This window comes from Enhydra lutris, unplaced genomic scaffold (assembly GCF_002288905.1).
Source record: "Enhydra lutris kenyoni isolate GAN:26980312 unplaced genomic scaffold, ASM228890v2 scaffoldscaffold63, whole genome shotgun sequence".
Lineage (NCBI taxonomy): Eukaryota > Metazoa > Chordata > Mammalia > Carnivora > Mustelidae > Enhydra > Enhydra lutris.
The window spans coordinates 9,733,174-9,750,269 of NW_019154147.1; the positions used below are offsets into that span (position 1 = coordinate 9,733,174).

Below are 17,096 nucleotides of genomic sequence, written 5' to 3' on the forward strand. Positions count from 1 at the left end.
ATTTCAACAAGCCTTATTCACCAGTAGTGGTCAACTTAATAAGCCACCCCAGTTATTGGTTGTCCTTTTTTCATTATTTATACCCTTCTGTCTCTTCCTGTGAGAGAACAGTACCAAAAACATACTAGCAAATAATAAGATTTTGTTTGCATTTTGAGCAACCCAGACTATAACAGAAATTAAGATCGCTAAACCAGAAGCCTAAAATTGTCGGGGTGGGAAGCAAAAATTTTGTGAGGTCATCATTTGGTGTAATAATGACAAAAGTCAGTCCTGCTACCACCTCTTGATTCCCAGACCCATATATCATGGCTATGGGAGAAGTAGCACCATGTATGGGTTCCTGGTTCATATTCTATAGAAGTATACATCAATCTTTTGGGATGTGATCTCCCAACTGGCATCACAACTTTGGTATAAGGCAGTAACTGCAAAGCCAGAAAAGAACTTGCTATCATCCTCTGCATCCTCCTTCCATGTACCTTCCAAGGGATTTCTCCCTTGGTGCGCAATTGGGATCTTAAAAATGAGGGCAGGGAGAGGTAGGGAGGAAAGACCAGAATGCAGATGCATTTTAGAAGGACAGATATAGGAAAATAGAGAATTAAGTGTAAATTATATATAAATATATAAATATATATTACATATGCACACTAAATATTTGAAATAATTAAATAAACTACATAGACTAGCAGTTCTTATATAATTCTTAGTAACAGTACCGATAGTGGGCACCCTTGTCTTATTCCTGATTTTAGTGGGAATGTCCCTATATTTTCCCATTAAGCTTGATGTTGGCTTTTGGACTGACTCAAATATATTATTACATCATGTTAAATAAGCATCTATTCCTACTATTTTGAGGATTTTTATCTAGAAATGGTTGTTTAATTTTAGCAAATGTACCATTTTCATTAAAAAAAACTCCACATTTAAAAGGATTGAAATATTTTAATTCAACAAATGAACTACAAAAAACAGCAGCTATAAGCATGGAGATGATCATTTAAACAATAGGGAAATGCTTTAAATTATAATATTTAAACTTCCCTTATTACTATTTAAATTTCATTCATTGTATCAGTATAATACTTCATCTCAGCATCTACAATTTTAACAAATGCTTGGAAAGTTTTTTGTTCAGAAACAGATGCTGGTCTAACAGAAACACATTTGAAAATATTCTTTTTCTGGTCATAGTTTCCAACACACCTATGAACTCGGCCTCTAATCAGTCTTGGAAGTTCACGATCCTGTTTTTAAAAAAAATAAATATCAAAGATGTTATTATTTACTTCATCTGAATTTCAGTTTTTTAAAACTAATCATATGACCAACTAAATATGAATCACCCCCAAAAAGCTGTAATTCCCTCAACCGGATTTAGGGCCCCACTGCCTGTAAGACCAAGATAGCTAGGCATATATGGGTGTCCTGCCACAGAGGAAAGATGTTCACCTGGGTAGGGCTTCTTACAAGCTGGTAAGCTATTGGTCTTAAAAGACAATAACTCCCAGTGTAATGGCACATGAATTATTCATTTTATTAGACTGCTAGAGTTCCACTTCCAGTAGAGAGCAGACCAGGTAGTTCAGACCAACTCTCTAGCTAAGAACAACTCCAATAGGTGGATGAAATATTTTTAAATCTCCTCATAGACATTAGAGAGATACCAATGCAGTGAGGGAGTAGAGAGACTCCCATCTGGGAAAAGACAGAAGTCCAAAGTGGGCCTTGACATTTAGGAATGTTTCCCCTTGAGATTATCTGTCAAGAACAGTCAAGGCAGTTGAGAGTCTAAGAAACTGAGCAGAGGTTTTGACAGGCTCCTAGGACTGGGAGATAAAAAACGGAATCAGAGGCTCCCAAGGAAAAGAGATTCTGGTCACCACTCTCACCCTCACCCTTAGCTTAGGGTTGGTACCCAAAAGGGCTCTAGATTTCATGGGACTAGTAAAATGGAAAAAGACCAGCCAGCATCAAATCTTCTGAATCATTAATTAAAGGTGAGTATTCTGGAATTCCCTTCACCAAATGGTCATAAAAAACACTAGGTATAAAAGGTAGCATTGATAATTGCTAAAAAGGCTATATTAAAAGGCAGAATTTCTGTTCCTCAACAGCCATCACTAAGACTAAAAAAGCAGAGCCCCGTGTGGCTCAGTCATTAAGTGTCTGCCTTTAGCTCAGGTCATGATCAAGCCTGGCATCAAGCCCCGCATTCGGCTCCCTACTTGGCGGGAAGCTGGCTTCTCCCTCTCTCACTCCCCTGCCTGTATTTCCTCTCTCACCGTGTCTCTGTCAAATAAATAAATACATCTTTTAAAAAAATAAAAGACTAAAAAAGCAAACTATGGAGTATGAGAAAAAATTTGTAATACAAATAATGGACAAATAACTTGTACCCAAAATAGTCACACACAAAAAACCTCCGATAAATCAGTAAGGATAAAACAATAACTCAATAGAAAAGAGCAAGAGGCCTGAAAAGACTTTACAGAAGAAGGTGTCTAAGTGGCCAGTAAACATACAAGGTGCTCAAGCTCATTAGTTACCAGGGAAGTGCAGAAAAGTAAGGTAGCACTAAAAACCTACATAGCTGAAATAAAAAAGACTGACAGCACTAAGTGTTGATAAGAATGCAGAAAAACTGTTAATTTGTCTACACTGATTGTGAGAGTGGAAATAAGTACAAACCTTTGGAAAATTCTTTGGTAAATAACTACTACACTGGAACATACACATGAACTATGATGCAGTGATTTTACTTCTAGGTATATGCTCAACAGAAATGTGTGTATATGTACAAGAGATATATACAAGACTATTCATAGAATATTATTCATAACAGCAAAAAATCTGGAAACTTGGATATCACCAACAATAGAATAGAAAGCTAAATTGTTTTACAACAGAATATTGTACATGGAAATAGAAATAGACTACAGCCTCAAAAAATAACAGATGAATCTTACAAACATTGTGTTGAGGCAAAGACTTTATTTTTTTTTTTAAGATTTTATTTATTTATTTGTCAGAGATCACAAGTAGGCGGAGAGGCAGGCAGAGAGAGAGAGGAGGAAGCAGGCTCCCCGCTGAGCAGAGAGCCCGATGCGGGGCTCGATCCCAGGACCCTGGGATCATGACCTGAGCCGAAGGCAGAGGCTTTAACCCACTGAGCCACCCAGGCGCCCCAGAGGCAAAGACTTTAAAGACATACCATATAATACTATTTATATAAGGTTCAAAACTAAACAGATTTAATTTGTGATATTAAAAATCAGCATAGTAGTTGCTTTTAGGTAGGAGAGAGGAGGTAGAGAATGGGAGGAGACACAGGATGCATGGAGTGACAGCAATATTCTTTTTCTTAGCCTTGGTAATGTCCACTTTGTGATATGTCATAGGTACCTCACAGAACTGTACAATTATGATTTGTATACTTTTGGGTATATGTTATACTTCAATAAAAGATTTTTTTAAAGATTCTATTCATTTATTCATGAGAAACAGAGAGAGAAGAGGAGGCAGAGGGAGAAGCAGGCTCCCCACTTGAGCAGGAAGCCTGATGCGGAACTCAATCCCAGGACCCCAGGACCATGACCGGGGCCGAAGGCAGACGCCCAACCAACTGAGCCACCCAGGTGCCCTCAATAAAAGATTTTTAAACTTAATAGACTAGAGAAAAATAAGGATTAAAGATATTATAGAAATTAGTAATATAATTACTTTTTTTCATCTACTATGTGTCAGAAAATGTACATTCATATATTTTATTATCTAATCTCCAAAACAATCTTTTAGTAGGAATTAGTCTTCCCATTTTACAGATTAAAAAAACTCAGGGAATTTAAGCAGCTTACTCAAGGTCATAAAGCTAGTAAATAGTGGGGTAAAAATTGGAATCCAAGTCTGATTTCAGAATTAATACCAAACTCTTCTACAGAGTATGTAAGTTTTACAAAGTCTCCAGCCTCCTTTGTCACCTGCAGGCTTATTCATCACCAAGAATCTTTCCTAAATCCCAGCCCACTCCCTGCCTTCCTCCAACTTCAGAACCACTGTCCTTCCACACTCTGTTGATTATAAACTATGTGCAGTTTCCTCTACAATCCACGCTCTCAGCTTCATGTCCTTGCATATGCTGCCCTCTTACCTAAGAATTCATTCCTCCAACCTCTCCCCTCCCCCAACACACTTTGGCTTCATTTATTACTCTTTAAACATGTAAGATAAGTTACTACATTCTTGAAAAGTCTTTCTCTGATCTGCCCCATCCTGTCTACTTTTATAGCACACCATACATTCCTCTACCTACCACTTATCATACCACAATGTAACATTTATGTACCTCTTTCTATCTGAGACTATAATAAACTCTGAAAGAAAGAGCTGTTTAGCACTTGTATTCTACTTTGTATCCCCTGCATCTAGTACAGCACCTGGCACACAGTAGGTTATCTCTATTAGCTGAACAAATAAACTTTAAAGTCAGAATTAAAACCAAACAAAATGTTGAAAGTAATACTAAATTGTTAACAGAATTTCTACTATGATGGAATTATAACCAGCCTTTGTATGTTTGGTTGGCACAAGCTTTGCAAAGAATATTTAAACAAATACTCACTATTTCATAAAATACACAAGGCAGAGTGTTTCTCCCATCTCTCATAAGGAAGGTCTTTGAATAATATGGACCAGGTGTAACAGCTGAATCGAGAACAGCTAAGCAACATTAAAATAGGGGAGAAAATCAGTGCTGGTAAAATGCAACTAAAATTTAACAGTGGGAACTAATATTTAAATAACTATTCCTACACAAAGCTCTTCTAGTTTTATTTATACAATAATAAAGACTACATCTTAAGCAGGAACAATATCTCTGAAACTGTTATATACTAAGGAAAACAAAATTTCTGGCCCTATTCAACTCAGGAATTAAGACAGAGCCCCTGTAACAATCTTTCCCATTTTAACATTATGAATCAGAAGAATACGACCCAAAATAACTAAATACGTCTTAAGTCACACAAATCAATAACAAATCTAAGAAATGAAGAAAATCCTAATAAACCATAATATCCTTTTCCAAATTTTATTTTTAAGATCCCCTAGGTATTCCTATAGACATTTAAAACTATTGTCCAAATAGCATTACTGAGGTTTTCCAAAGTACTATACCTACCCAATATTTCAAAAAGAAGTACAGTTTTCTGTGCATGTTCACGCCAGTACTTCATGCTTTCAATAACTGCAGATATAATTCTTAAAGAATTATCTTTTTCCTTAAGCTTTAACTTATAAAATGAGCTTTCCTTTTGAAAAATAAAAACATAGCATTAGAAAAACCTTTCCTTTTTTTTTTTTTTACACTTGATGTTAGCTAAAAGACCGAGAAGCGATTCATTTTTTTTTTTTTCTTGTCACACTCTTTCACTTTCGATGTAAAGATTCTAGGTCCTTATGTATAGAATATATAAGAAAATATTGAAAATTTTAGCAGTTATTCCCTTAAATTAAAGACATCATTAGCAGTTTATAGGAGGAGAAACTAGGATATACTTGAAGACAATAAGCCAAGAAGAAAATTATTTGTATGGACATTCACGCACTCATTTATTTATTCACTGAATATTTTTAGAGCATTGTGTGCCAATCCTCTGATAAACACAGGTGCATAAAACATAGTTCCTTTCCCTAATGTGTTCACACTCTAACAAGGGAGTCAAACACACTCACTCGTTCATTCCAAAAGTACTTACTGGCATTTACTATGTGCCAAACACAGCTAATGAGGAACCACCACTGAACAAAACAGACAAGATACCTCACCGATATTGCCCTCCAATGGAGTATTCAGAAAATAAACAAATAAATACATAATAGAATGTCAGGAATTAATATATCCTATGAATTAAAGAAAAACAGAGTAAAAGGATAAAAAGAAATAGGAATTATTATTTTAAATAGGTTGTTAAGTGAGGGTTGAGGAAACAGCAAAATAGAAAGGCCCTGTGGTGAGAATGTGTTTGGCATTTTTAAAGATCAACTAAGAATACAGTACGTCAAGTACTAATTTCAGGGGGGAAGAGGGTACTTTCCCTTGTGAGGGTGGCAGCACATCAAAGAATACTTGATGGGACTTTTTTTTCTAACTACAGTTACCTTCCCTCCTCCTCCCCTTCCTAACCAAGATATGAATACCTTCCATTGAGAGCTACTGCCATAATGAACAATTGTTACTAAGGTAACTATCATTCTTTTGTACAAGGAAACATAAGGTTGAAAGCCACTGTGATATATGCTACATTAGTCAGATTTCTAGCAAAAACAAACAAACAAACAACCCAAATGGCTTGTTGAAAAGACTTCTTAACAGGTGTATGGGCAAGACAAACAGGGTACTTAAGCCCTCGAGACTAACAACAATAAGAGACTTCTATTATTCCTAGGCTGAAAGGACAAGGGAAAGAAATAAAATTATCACACCTGTGAAAGCTGGATTCATGGAAGAGCTGTATCATTTGGGGACAGCTACTGCCCACAATACAACATTTAAACAGGGAGAAAATAGGAAAACCCAACCTCTCTCCCTCCCCTCTGATTTCCTGCCAGTGACACCCATTGGCTGACCCCTAACAAGAGCTAGCCTGGGGACCTCAGGAGGCTGCACTACGTGGGACAACTCAGCCTTCCAGAGCACCGAGAGTGGAGAGTAAAGAATCTCTTGGGCCAGGGTACAAGGGAAGAAAGGTAGTGAACAACAGCACACAAAATATATAAAAGAACAAAGAACAATTAGAGCAAAGAGTGGTGAGAGGGGGAAGTAAGGCTGATATATAGATATAGGGAAAAAATTAAACCAAAGCAGAGTCATATTAGAGTGCATATCATGTTCAGAGAATTGTGAAAGGTCTGAAATGGCTAGTATATAAAAGCATTTGTAGATTATGGAATATGAAGCTGGAAAAGTAAAATAAACTCTGGCTTGCAGTCCAAATCTAACCTGTTGTCTGTTTTTGAAAACTTTTATTGGAACACAGTCAAGTCTATTATTTATGTGTTGTCTATGGTTGCTTCCAAACTACAATGGTAGAGCTGAGTGGTACACTTAAGAGAGACAATATGACTCATAAAGTAAAAAAATATTTACTATCTGGCCCTTTAAAAAAAGAGTTTGCTGACCCCTGTTACAAAAAATTAGACTGACACATAAAGGACTGGGAGAAATTTCTGTAAGTAATGGATAAACTCTCATCATCTCAATCATCAATCAACAGTGAGATTCAGAACCCAGTAGCACACTCTAAGGCAACTATGAAAAGGAGCAGTCATTCATAATCACAAAGAAAATATTTTGAAACATTCATCTACACCAGGGACCAGGCATTTGTGTTAATCATGTAATGCATGCCATGAGATTGATTTTTAAATGCTCTTATCTCTGTAATTTAAGTATTTATCTCATATTTTTAAATGTAAATGATCCATATTTATAAAGTTTACCTTAACACTACTTTTTTCTGGAATATCATCCAACATTTTCTTCTTAAATAGACTTTGTTGAAAACTAGGCTTAAATGCCTGTAAAGCACTGCTTTTGTCTAGACCTCTCATTGTGGAGCCAGGGATTTCTGACGAATGTGTTTGTCTGAGTACTTGGGCTTCTCTTTGGTGAGATAAGTTAGGAGGTTCTGAGATTCTTAATTGTTTCCCTTGCTGAGCTCCCCAACAGGAATTTATTCCATCATTTGCCACCAGGTTTGTTCTTTTGCATTGAGGCCTAACATCATTTCTGTCCGATGTTTTCCAGCTGGTATTTTTGCTGCCATCCCTGTAGCTGTAATAGAATTTTTTTTAATTAATATTAGTTTTTTTGTTTCTATATACTTCTTCTTTTAAAAAATTAATAGTGGGGGTGCCTGGGTGGCTCAGTGGGTTAAGCCACTGCCTTTGGCTCAGGTCATGATCTCAGGGTCCTAGGATCGAGCCCCGCGTCGGGCTCTCTGCTCAGCCGGGAGCCTGCTTCCCTCTCTCTCTCTCTCTCTGTGCCTGCCTCTCTGTCTACTTGTGATCTCTCTCTGTCAAATAAATAAATAAAATCTTTAAAAAAATAAAAAAAAATTTAAAAATTAAAAATTAATAGTGAAAAATTATGATTTATAAAGTACTTTGTAACTACTGACTAGTTGGAACTCCCAAATACATTATCACAACAACTCTGCAATAGATCATACCTCCCTTTTTAGGTGATGAAACTGAGGAAGTAACTTGCCTGAAGTTATACAGCAAGTTATTGTCAATCTGGAACCCAGAGAATCCTAGTCTCCCAACTCAGAATCTAGTGTTATAAAGTATATTTTTTAAACTATAGGCTTTCATATGACAGTGGTTGTCTCTGAGTGGTAAGATTCTGAGGATATTTGCCTGCTTCTTTATGTATTTATTTTTTAAATTTTCTACAATAAAATTTTAACAAGTTAAGTTATGGCTTATAGGTGATTTTAAATCACAAGGAGAATAAATACAAGCAGTGTAGATAACTTTGAATAAAATTTTAACAAGTTATGGCTTATAGGTGATTTTAAATCACAAGGAGAATAAATACAAGCAGTGTAGATAACTTTGATTAGAAATTTTATGCTTTTACTATATAGCTTAAAAGTCCAATTAATGAATCTGTTGCAACCTTTTAGTAACTACATTAATCTAAGTGAATTATATTAGCTGATGAGAACATGATGTTAATGAGGCCAAAATCCAAAGTATAATTTCTAAGCAGACCAGTTAAGAGTTCAACAGGAAGAAACTAATCCAGGTCACAAATTCTTATTTCTGAAATTTTCCTGAAAATATCACTGGTATTACAAGGGGGCAAATAATACAACTCATCCCTTGTTAGAGAAAATAATACAGGTTCCCTAGTGACCAGGCACAAGTCCAGACTGTATGGGGCCTGAAGCTTGTTAATGTGGGCAGCCTTCTTAAGTAAATTAGGTGCAAAATTAGGTATGAAAATAAGGACAGGAGAAATCATGAATAATTTCAAACCTTAAAAGTTGATAAATCTCACAAACTTCAAAATATCCAGGAAAAAAATTACTTGTATTTTTATTAATTAACTGATACACCTCTTTAAAATTTTTCCTACATTCATTCACCACCTCTTCATATAACAGCAATTTTATTTTCAGTAGAGAGAACAGAAACCAAACTTCGCCTTTCTCCTCTCATGGCTATAAAAATTATGTTTATTATTCAATTTAGAAAAGTTTCTTTGTTTCACAACTCCTTATTTTTTTTAAGATTTTATTTATTTATTTGACAGACAAGTAGGCAGAGAGGCAGGCAGAGAGAGAGGATGAAGCAGGCTCCCTGCTGAGCAGAGAGCCCGATATGGAGCTTAATCCCAGGATCCAAGCCAAGGGCAGAGGTTTTAACCCACTGAGCCACCTAAGCACCCCTCACAGCTCCTTATTGATAATGCATTTTAACTTCTTCCCACATTTTTGTCTAGGAGGTGCTCGTGGCCTGGGGACAAGCCCTGGAAGAACCACAGTCCTTTGACCTTCCTGAGTGAGCCCACACAAGGATGCTGCTTCAGCAGCCAATCTAGCTCAGCCATGTCCTCAAATCCCAACCAGACCATGAAAGGCACTAAATCTGTAGTGGCTTCTGAGAAGGGAAGGGTAGTGTCTGCTTTGGATCCTTCTCTTTGGATCTAGGTGTCCAATGAGATCCCAAGAACAAGCTCTTAACAGGGGCTACATGGATGTGAAGATAAAGCAGAGATTCTAAACCTAAGCAGAGAACCAGTTAAAAGAGCTTCAGCAGATTACCAGCCACCTAACTGGGTTTTCAAATGGTTTTTGCTCCTGGATTTTCTGTTGTTATAGTCCAACTGTCTGATAGATTATCTATGATTTCAAATTGGAATATCTAATACTGACTGCCTGTCCATATTACAATGTTATCTAATTCTCAAATGCCAGTCAGAAGGCATTTTCTTACAGCATCTGCAGCTGAAATTGTGCCTCTGAGGATGATCTCAAACCACTGAATGGCCTAGGTAATAAGCCCTGGTTCTAAAGAAAGTAACTAACTGGTTCTGAGGAAACCAGTATGATCAAAACTAATTTTAAAATATGTATATTGTTTTGATGTACTTATTAAGTATTTTATTAATGTCTCTCCCCTTTAAAAAATATGGTATCTCTAATAAAAGTGAAGGTAATGTTAACTTTACAGGATTGCTGTAAGGATTATTTTAAAGATTTTATTTATTTGACAGAGACAGAGATCACAAGTAGGCAGAGAGGCAGGCAGAGAGAGGAGGAAGCAGACTCACTGCTGAGCAGAGAGCCCGATGCGGGGCTCGATCCCAGGACCCTGAGATCATGACCGGAGCGAAGGCAGAGACTTAACCCACTGAGCCACCCAGGCACCCCTGCTGTAAGGATTATTAAAATAATGTATCACAGCACTAAACAAGACTGATACAAGATATATGTTTGATGTTGTTTCTCTAATATTTTGTTCCCAAAATTATTTCCTTTGGTAGTTACTACTCAGGAATACTAAAATCCAACCTAACAAATAATCCATGTCCTTTCCCTATTTATTTTTTCATCATATTTAGGAATTAAACTTAGACTCTTATAGCAATAATCCAGGAGCATTCTCGCCATCTTCCTTGACGGTCATCTTCATTTCCTGAGAACCTACCACTGTTTATGTACACACATTTTGGTCCTCATCTTTCTTTCTTACTCTGTTCTGTTTATGGAGCTGACTGTCTTACTAGGGTGAGATTCACCATTCTATTTGGTTGGCAATTCCTAAATATATCCAACTCTAAAATACAGTTCTTCCTGACTCTTTACCTACTGTCAATTAGATTATTAATGATCTGTAGCATGATGACAAATATAGGCAGAAATTTCGATATAACGTGAAGAATGCTTTGGAAACATATTCACTGACAAATTTGCCCATTTTTTTAAAAATTTGCCTATTATTAAAGTCTTATATAGCATTTTTAAACTTCTTTTATAAAACGTAGCTAATACTGCTATGGGGTTAGTTACTATTTAGCATAAAAATTTCCTAAATGTAATTTTGTCCGAGAAAGGAAGAGATGAAGGAAGAGGGAATGGAGGAGAGAAAAAGAGGGGAAAGAGAAGGGATAGAAAAAAGAAAAATCTTAAGTAAACTCACCTCCAGTGACTCTTGCTTCTTTCAGTATTTAATTGAGTAGACTTAGATATGGAATCTTGACTTCTCAGAGGATGAGAAACTGAATGTGGTATTTGCCTTTCAAAGAAATAGGTCTTATTAAATATTAATAGTTTGTTTCCAAACTGAGAAATGTAAAATATACAATGAAGAATAACATCAGTCAGTAACAGACACATATAGTCAGTGGTACATATTTTTCCACCTACCCTGTGTTCATTGTTTTCATTGAAGGAGGAAACTCTGGATTCACAGCTTCCCAAGCCCAATCTCAAAAGATACAAATAGCATAGACAAAAGTAAGATACATATCATTTTTTAAAAATAATCACTTCATATTTATTTAATAGGTGGAAAACTAAAAGCCTGGAGAAGAAAAGGACTTGGAAGATATGGGTATGTTCTTCAAACAGCACTTTATTGTGGAATTTGTCACAGCCTGCCTTATTAATTTTCACAGATGTCTTCCTTTCTCATTGTATTTTAAACAAAGGTAGTAATTTAATCTGTATCTTTTCCATGATCAGTTCTAGTGTAGTACCTTGTACTTTGTAGCATGAATTTAGTGTAATCAATGTTTCTTCAATTTTTTGAACCCAACCCACAGCAAAAAGTACAACATAGCCCAGAATATATGCGCGCACACACACGTACACACATGCATGGTGTACATGAGAGAGAGAGAGAGACAAAGGAGAGAGAACATAACAAAACTGCAATATCAATTTGTATCCTTACCATGTGTGTTGCACCCTGACATTTTCTATTCTACTCTATTCTCTTCTATTTCCTTCAACTAATGGATCAAGACGAAAATTTGAAAAACACTGATCTAGCCATATCTCTTACCCAATATAAGAATCATATTACATCTCTGACAGATTTTAATCCTGCTCAGAGCTTGGACAGTTCAGTATTTCAGGAGGATGAACATTTCCCTATGGAGGACAACATTCATGCTATTTATAAAAATACTTTAAATGTCAGAGAATTTTTTTAGATGGCAGAGGATGATCAGATAAATGCCAATTTATGCACATCCATATGGATTTTTTCCTTTGTCAATAAAAATGAAAATAATATAAAATTCCTACTTTGAATTCCTCAAATATGGAAGAAAAGAAAATATAGATTTACAAGCAGACTCAGGCCTGGAGGGATGAGGGAGAGAGAGGAAGGGAGAGAAATTTTAAAATTCTAGTTGCAAAAGATCTTATTAAAGATTTTTAAGGTATCCTCAAAAATATGTAAATGTATACAATCAGCATATACCAAGTATATTTCAGAATGCCTGCTTGTCCATGCCTTTTTCTGAAGAGAAATAAAAAGTCAGCAAACATTAAGACCTCTCAGCACCCACCACCACAGCTAACCGTTGCAGAGATGAGAGGCCTAATCATAAAGCTAAACCAGAATTTTAGTGACCTTACTTAAAAAGATGTGCTGAACCAAAGGTTGTCTTTAGATTTAATCAAAAGATACAGAAGGCAGTCAACAGTGGACTCTGAGAACTAGAAGTAAAAGACTATGTCAACTTCCAGCAAGGACAATTTAGTTCACGGGCTAGTTGAAGTTATAAGGAAGCCAACTGGATGAGAGAAATAAAGTAACAAATGAAGAAAAGCAAAAATGCTCAGAAGAGAAAAAAGCCAAGCAGTAGAAATTTTAGGCTTCTATCCTTCCTAAGGTCTAAATTTTCTCCCATTTTTCCTGTGTTCATGTGTACACATATCCCAATTCCTGAGGCAACTTGAGTTTCACCACTCTTTATCACCACATGCCTAAGTTACAATATCCATATATCTTGAAAAAGAAAAAAACAAATCTTTACAATGTGGGTTACAACTTCATTAGAACAAAGGCTTCAGATCTAAGATACTCCATTTAAATGCTAAGCCACCCTTGTAGACAAGGAAACTCAAACTACTGTACTGGAATGTTCAGAAAGAGCCAAGTAATCCCTATATTTGGATAGGGGAAAGAAGAAAAAAAAATAAACTTTCTATTTCCATTGTAATAAAATTAAAATGTTAATTTTCTATAATCTTAATTCCTATTTTTTGAAAATTTTCACCATATTTCCTCACCTGGTGGTAAAGGAGGGAAATCATAACTGTCAGAAGCAGTACTGTTACTTGGATCATTTGTAAGTGGATTGGATGTTAATGGCTGTCTATTCCTCTTCTTCTGATTGAACAATGGTACAGGCAAACAGCCTAAATTGAATGTACCAATAAATTAGTACATAATAGGCAAATAGATCTAGTTAAAGAATAATTGTATATAATAACAACTTTGATTTGTCTACTTCTATATGTTAATTTTATATTTATTACAGATATATTTCTGTATCTTTGGATTGATTTTTACATTCTTTATAAGGTCCCGAATAACCTCATTTGTCTCTATTAAAAACTCCTTTCCTGTTCTACATTAACACTGATTTAATTTCACTTGTTTGGAAGTAATTCCCATCTCCTTCCTCACCCCCCAACCCTTTCCAAATCCACTTTTTGTTTTCCTTATTTCCTTTCTGGGCTTCTTATTACCATGTCAACTGGAGGGGGCCCTTCAAATACAATAGAGGTGAGGGAGAACCAAACTCTGACCCATGCTTTCCAAAACCCTAACCACTCTTTGGACTGTGACAGCACACCCTTTAGGGCCATGGTTCTCCAACTTTAGTCTGACTAAGATTTACATGGAATTTTCCTTAACACGCCAGTTCCTAGACCCCAATCTCATGGATTTTATTTCAACAGATTTAGTTTGGAATCCAAAACTCTGCAATTTTAACATGCACTCCAGGTGTCTGTAATGGATATTCTCTGTGGATCATTTTCTGAATGCTTAAAGTGATAATATTCAATCCACATGAGGATAAATAAATATTACGTCCAAGCCCTCCAGATGGGAGGCCTGGGATCTCAAGTCAAGCCAAAAGTTAGAATTTATAAACACTAAAACTAGAAGGGATCTCAGACAAAAAGGGGTCTGAAAAGCTTGCACAGTGCCTAGATAGGACCCAAGCTTCCTAAATCTGAGTTCAGATTATCTTGCCACTAGATCATACCCTAGCTGATCTATCAACACGTGTACTATGGAGAAAATCTAGACTCTGTGATAACTGTATGATAAAAAGCTGGGAAAATTATGTGAGCTCTGAAATCAGACTGCCTGAGTTTGAATCACAACTTCAAAGTATAAATTTGGGCAATTTCCTTAACTCATTCTGCTATTATGACATACACAGAGAAGAAGGGAAATATAGTAATTAAGAGCATGACCACTAGAGCCAGATTCCTAGGTCCAAATGCTGGCTTTGCCACTTCATAAATTACTTATTTAACCTCTCTGTGCCTAAGTTTCTCATCTGGAAAACAGGAATGACAATTATAATGCCTATCCCAGAGGGGTGGTGTAAGGATTAAATAAATTAATACATATAATTAAATGCTAGAATACAGTACAGCTATCATAAATAGCTATTACTGTCTTCACTGTGCATTATCACTAGACTCCTCGTTCTCTTCATCCTTATCCTCTATCCTTTTACTAACTAATAAACTGGGAAAGCAGAAATGGTAGGGGAAGTTGTTAGGGAGATAGAAATATTTTAAATAAGAAAGTCACAAATACAAATAGAAATAAATCTATTTCTATGTTTTCTGCTTAAAAGTGAACAACAACTCAAGCGCATAAAGTTTGTAGAAAGAATGCTAGGGTAAATCCAGGAATGTTTCATTTTACTCCTACCTCTGCCACTAAATGTTTTGACTACGTTATTTTATTTCCTTGGACCTTAAAAGTAAAGAGGCTAGACTATATGTTCAATCTTTTTAAAAAGTTCCTTCCAAAATGTTCCATCTATAAACTTCACAAGGTTTACATGGTATATACAAATATATACAAAATTTACAAATATATAAATTATATAAATATATAATATATAAAAATTATATTTGTAAATATATAAATTATTACAAAAATATACAAAATTTAAAATAAAAATTTAATAAATAAAATTGAATATAATTGTTCAATACCTGCTGTACTTCGAGTTGAATTTTCACTTAGGTTTCTCTTCATTTTTTTCAATATCAAAGTCTGTAACGTTTCTTTAGCATTCCAAATTTACAAATGAAGTTGTCTGACTAAATCTTCAAAGAAAGAAATTTGCAACTCAAATTGTATCAACAAAAAAAATCAAATTCTCAGCCTAGTAATTACTGAAATTATGATTTAACACTATGGTTTCAAACCTGATAAGGAAATCACTTTACAGCATCTTTTCTTCCTGCATAAGAATTTGTAACAATCTACTTTTCCAACTCTGTTCGAAATTGGTTAGGACTAAAGTGGCTATACCTCTCTTCCTAAACATGCACGGATTTGCACACACTCTATGTAATGTATTCTAGGGCCAAGGACCCACAATAGCAACAGTTCTGAAACAAATTTATAAAGACGGAAATGGACTACAACACTGGCAAACTGGTATGCTTACAAGGCAACCAACGAAACAAAAACAATTGAACTAACAGCATGAGAACAAGCTCTATCTCACTTTAAAACACTGTGGAGATCACTTGCTTTGGCCATTAATTTGAGACCCCTGTATTATATAATATCAAAGACTAAAGCCACAAAATCCAGAATAATTGTAATGATAAGTTTCTATTCAGTGTCTACATAACTCCAACAGGTCAAAGAAGTTTTTTGTTTTTTCTTCTACAACAAAGTATGTTGTAATTTTTTCCATGTTCAGCGTCCTAATATATTTCAATCGCAATTTAATTCAACAAACACTTACCTATTATATGAAAAGGCAAAACACAAACGTAAACAAGGTAATTTCTGTTCCTAAACTCACTATCCAATGAGGAAAATATACATGAATACAACAATGTAAATCATACTGAGATAAACATTAATGTCTAAATAACACTTATAGGGACGCCTGGGTGGCTCAGTTGGTTAAGCGGCTGCCTTTGGCTCAGGTCATGATCCCAGCGTCCTGGGATCGAGTCCCACATCGGGCGCCTTGCTCATCAGGGAGCCTGCTTCTCCCTCTGCCTCTGCCTGCCACTCTGTCTGCCTGTGCTTGCTCTCTCTCCCTGACAAATAAATAAATAAAATCTAAAAAAACTAACTAAATAAATAAATAACACTTATAGAAATAAAACTTGGGAAACATAAGTGCAGAGACTGTTTCTGCTTTGTTTCCACATCCTGGGCTTGAAGCCGGATATAGCAGGCCCTTTAGAAAATATTCTTGATGTCATTCTAGGAAGAAAAAGAGAGGTTGTGCGACTTTTTCTCACCAAAGAAATACCAATGTAACTCACACACTGAACCTAGAGAGGGGCTTACAAGGGCTATTACATTTCTGAATACCATGCAAACAAAATAAGCGTCCTCCCCCAGACCATGGAGTCAGGGACCCCGAGTTGCCCAACCCCAACTTCTAACTGGACCCGGATGGCAGTAATGCGGTTGACAGCATCGATGAGCAAAAAGTATGCCCAATGTACACACACACACACACACACACACACACACCCTACCCCAGTTCCCCCCGCCAAAGCCCACTGTCTCGTCTCAAATGGCGACCAGGAGGGCCTATTATGGCTCCCCCTAGGCGGCCCAGTCAGGGGTAAATTCTCTTCCAACGACCTCTACTGATCTGTGGACGGGGGAAGTTTGCTAACTAGGGATAATACAGTCTTTCCCTTCTTGACCCTCCAGCCAACACGACACGCAACTTCAACCTTCAGGTTCCTACGCCTCCAAAAACCGTCGTCTTCGGCCTGTTGCCTCCCGCGGACACACTCCAGTCAGCTACGGCCCACTTCCCCGCC

The 17,096-nt window shown here is 36.2% G+C and overlaps 1 protein-coding gene across 4 annotated transcripts; it reads right to left on the minus strand.

Annotated features, from left to right (window-relative positions):
* Window positions 1-935: 935 nt before the first annotated feature.
* LOC111158824 (spermatogenesis associated 22) lies at window positions 936-17,096 on the minus strand. Of its 4 annotated transcripts, XM_022521103.1 has the most exons (9): window positions 17,007-17,096; window positions 15,282-15,395; window positions 13,323-13,451; window positions 11,445-11,505; window positions 11,218-11,313; window positions 7,507-7,840; window positions 5,186-5,315; window positions 4,628-4,725; window positions 936-1,253 (listed from the first exon to the last, which is right to left on the minus strand). In XM_022521103.1, the coding sequence occupies exons 2-9, from the start codon at window positions 15,322-15,324 to the stop codon at window positions 1,062-1,064; spliced, it is 1,083 nt and encodes a 360-aa protein (XP_022376811.1). In that variant the 5' UTR covers window positions 15,325-15,395; window positions 17,007-17,096; the 3' UTR covers window positions 936-1,061. The 4 variants fall into 4 exon arrangements, with proteins under 4 accessions (XP_022376811.1, XP_022376812.1, XP_022376813.1 ...); XM_022521104.1 differs by lacking the exon at window positions 17,007-17,096 and having other exon boundaries at window positions 15,282-15,485; XM_022521105.1 differs by lacking the exon at window positions 17,007-17,096 and having other exon boundaries at window positions 13,371-13,451; window positions 15,282-15,324.

Bases quoted from the DNA above. Each gene is read 5' to 3' on its own strand.
- LOC111158824 (XM_022521103.1), bottom strand. From the start codon at position 15,324: ATGAAGAGAAACCTAAGTGAAAATTCAACTCGAAGTACAGCAG. The intron at 13,452-15,281 runs GTATTGAACAAT...CATTCAATTTAG, and splicing joins TTCAACTCGAAGTACAGCAG to GCTGTTTGCCTGTACCATTG. The intron at 4,726-5,185 runs GTAGGTATAGTA...AATGTTGCTTAG, and splicing joins ACTTCTTTTTGAAATATTGG to CTGTTCTCGATTCAGCTGTT.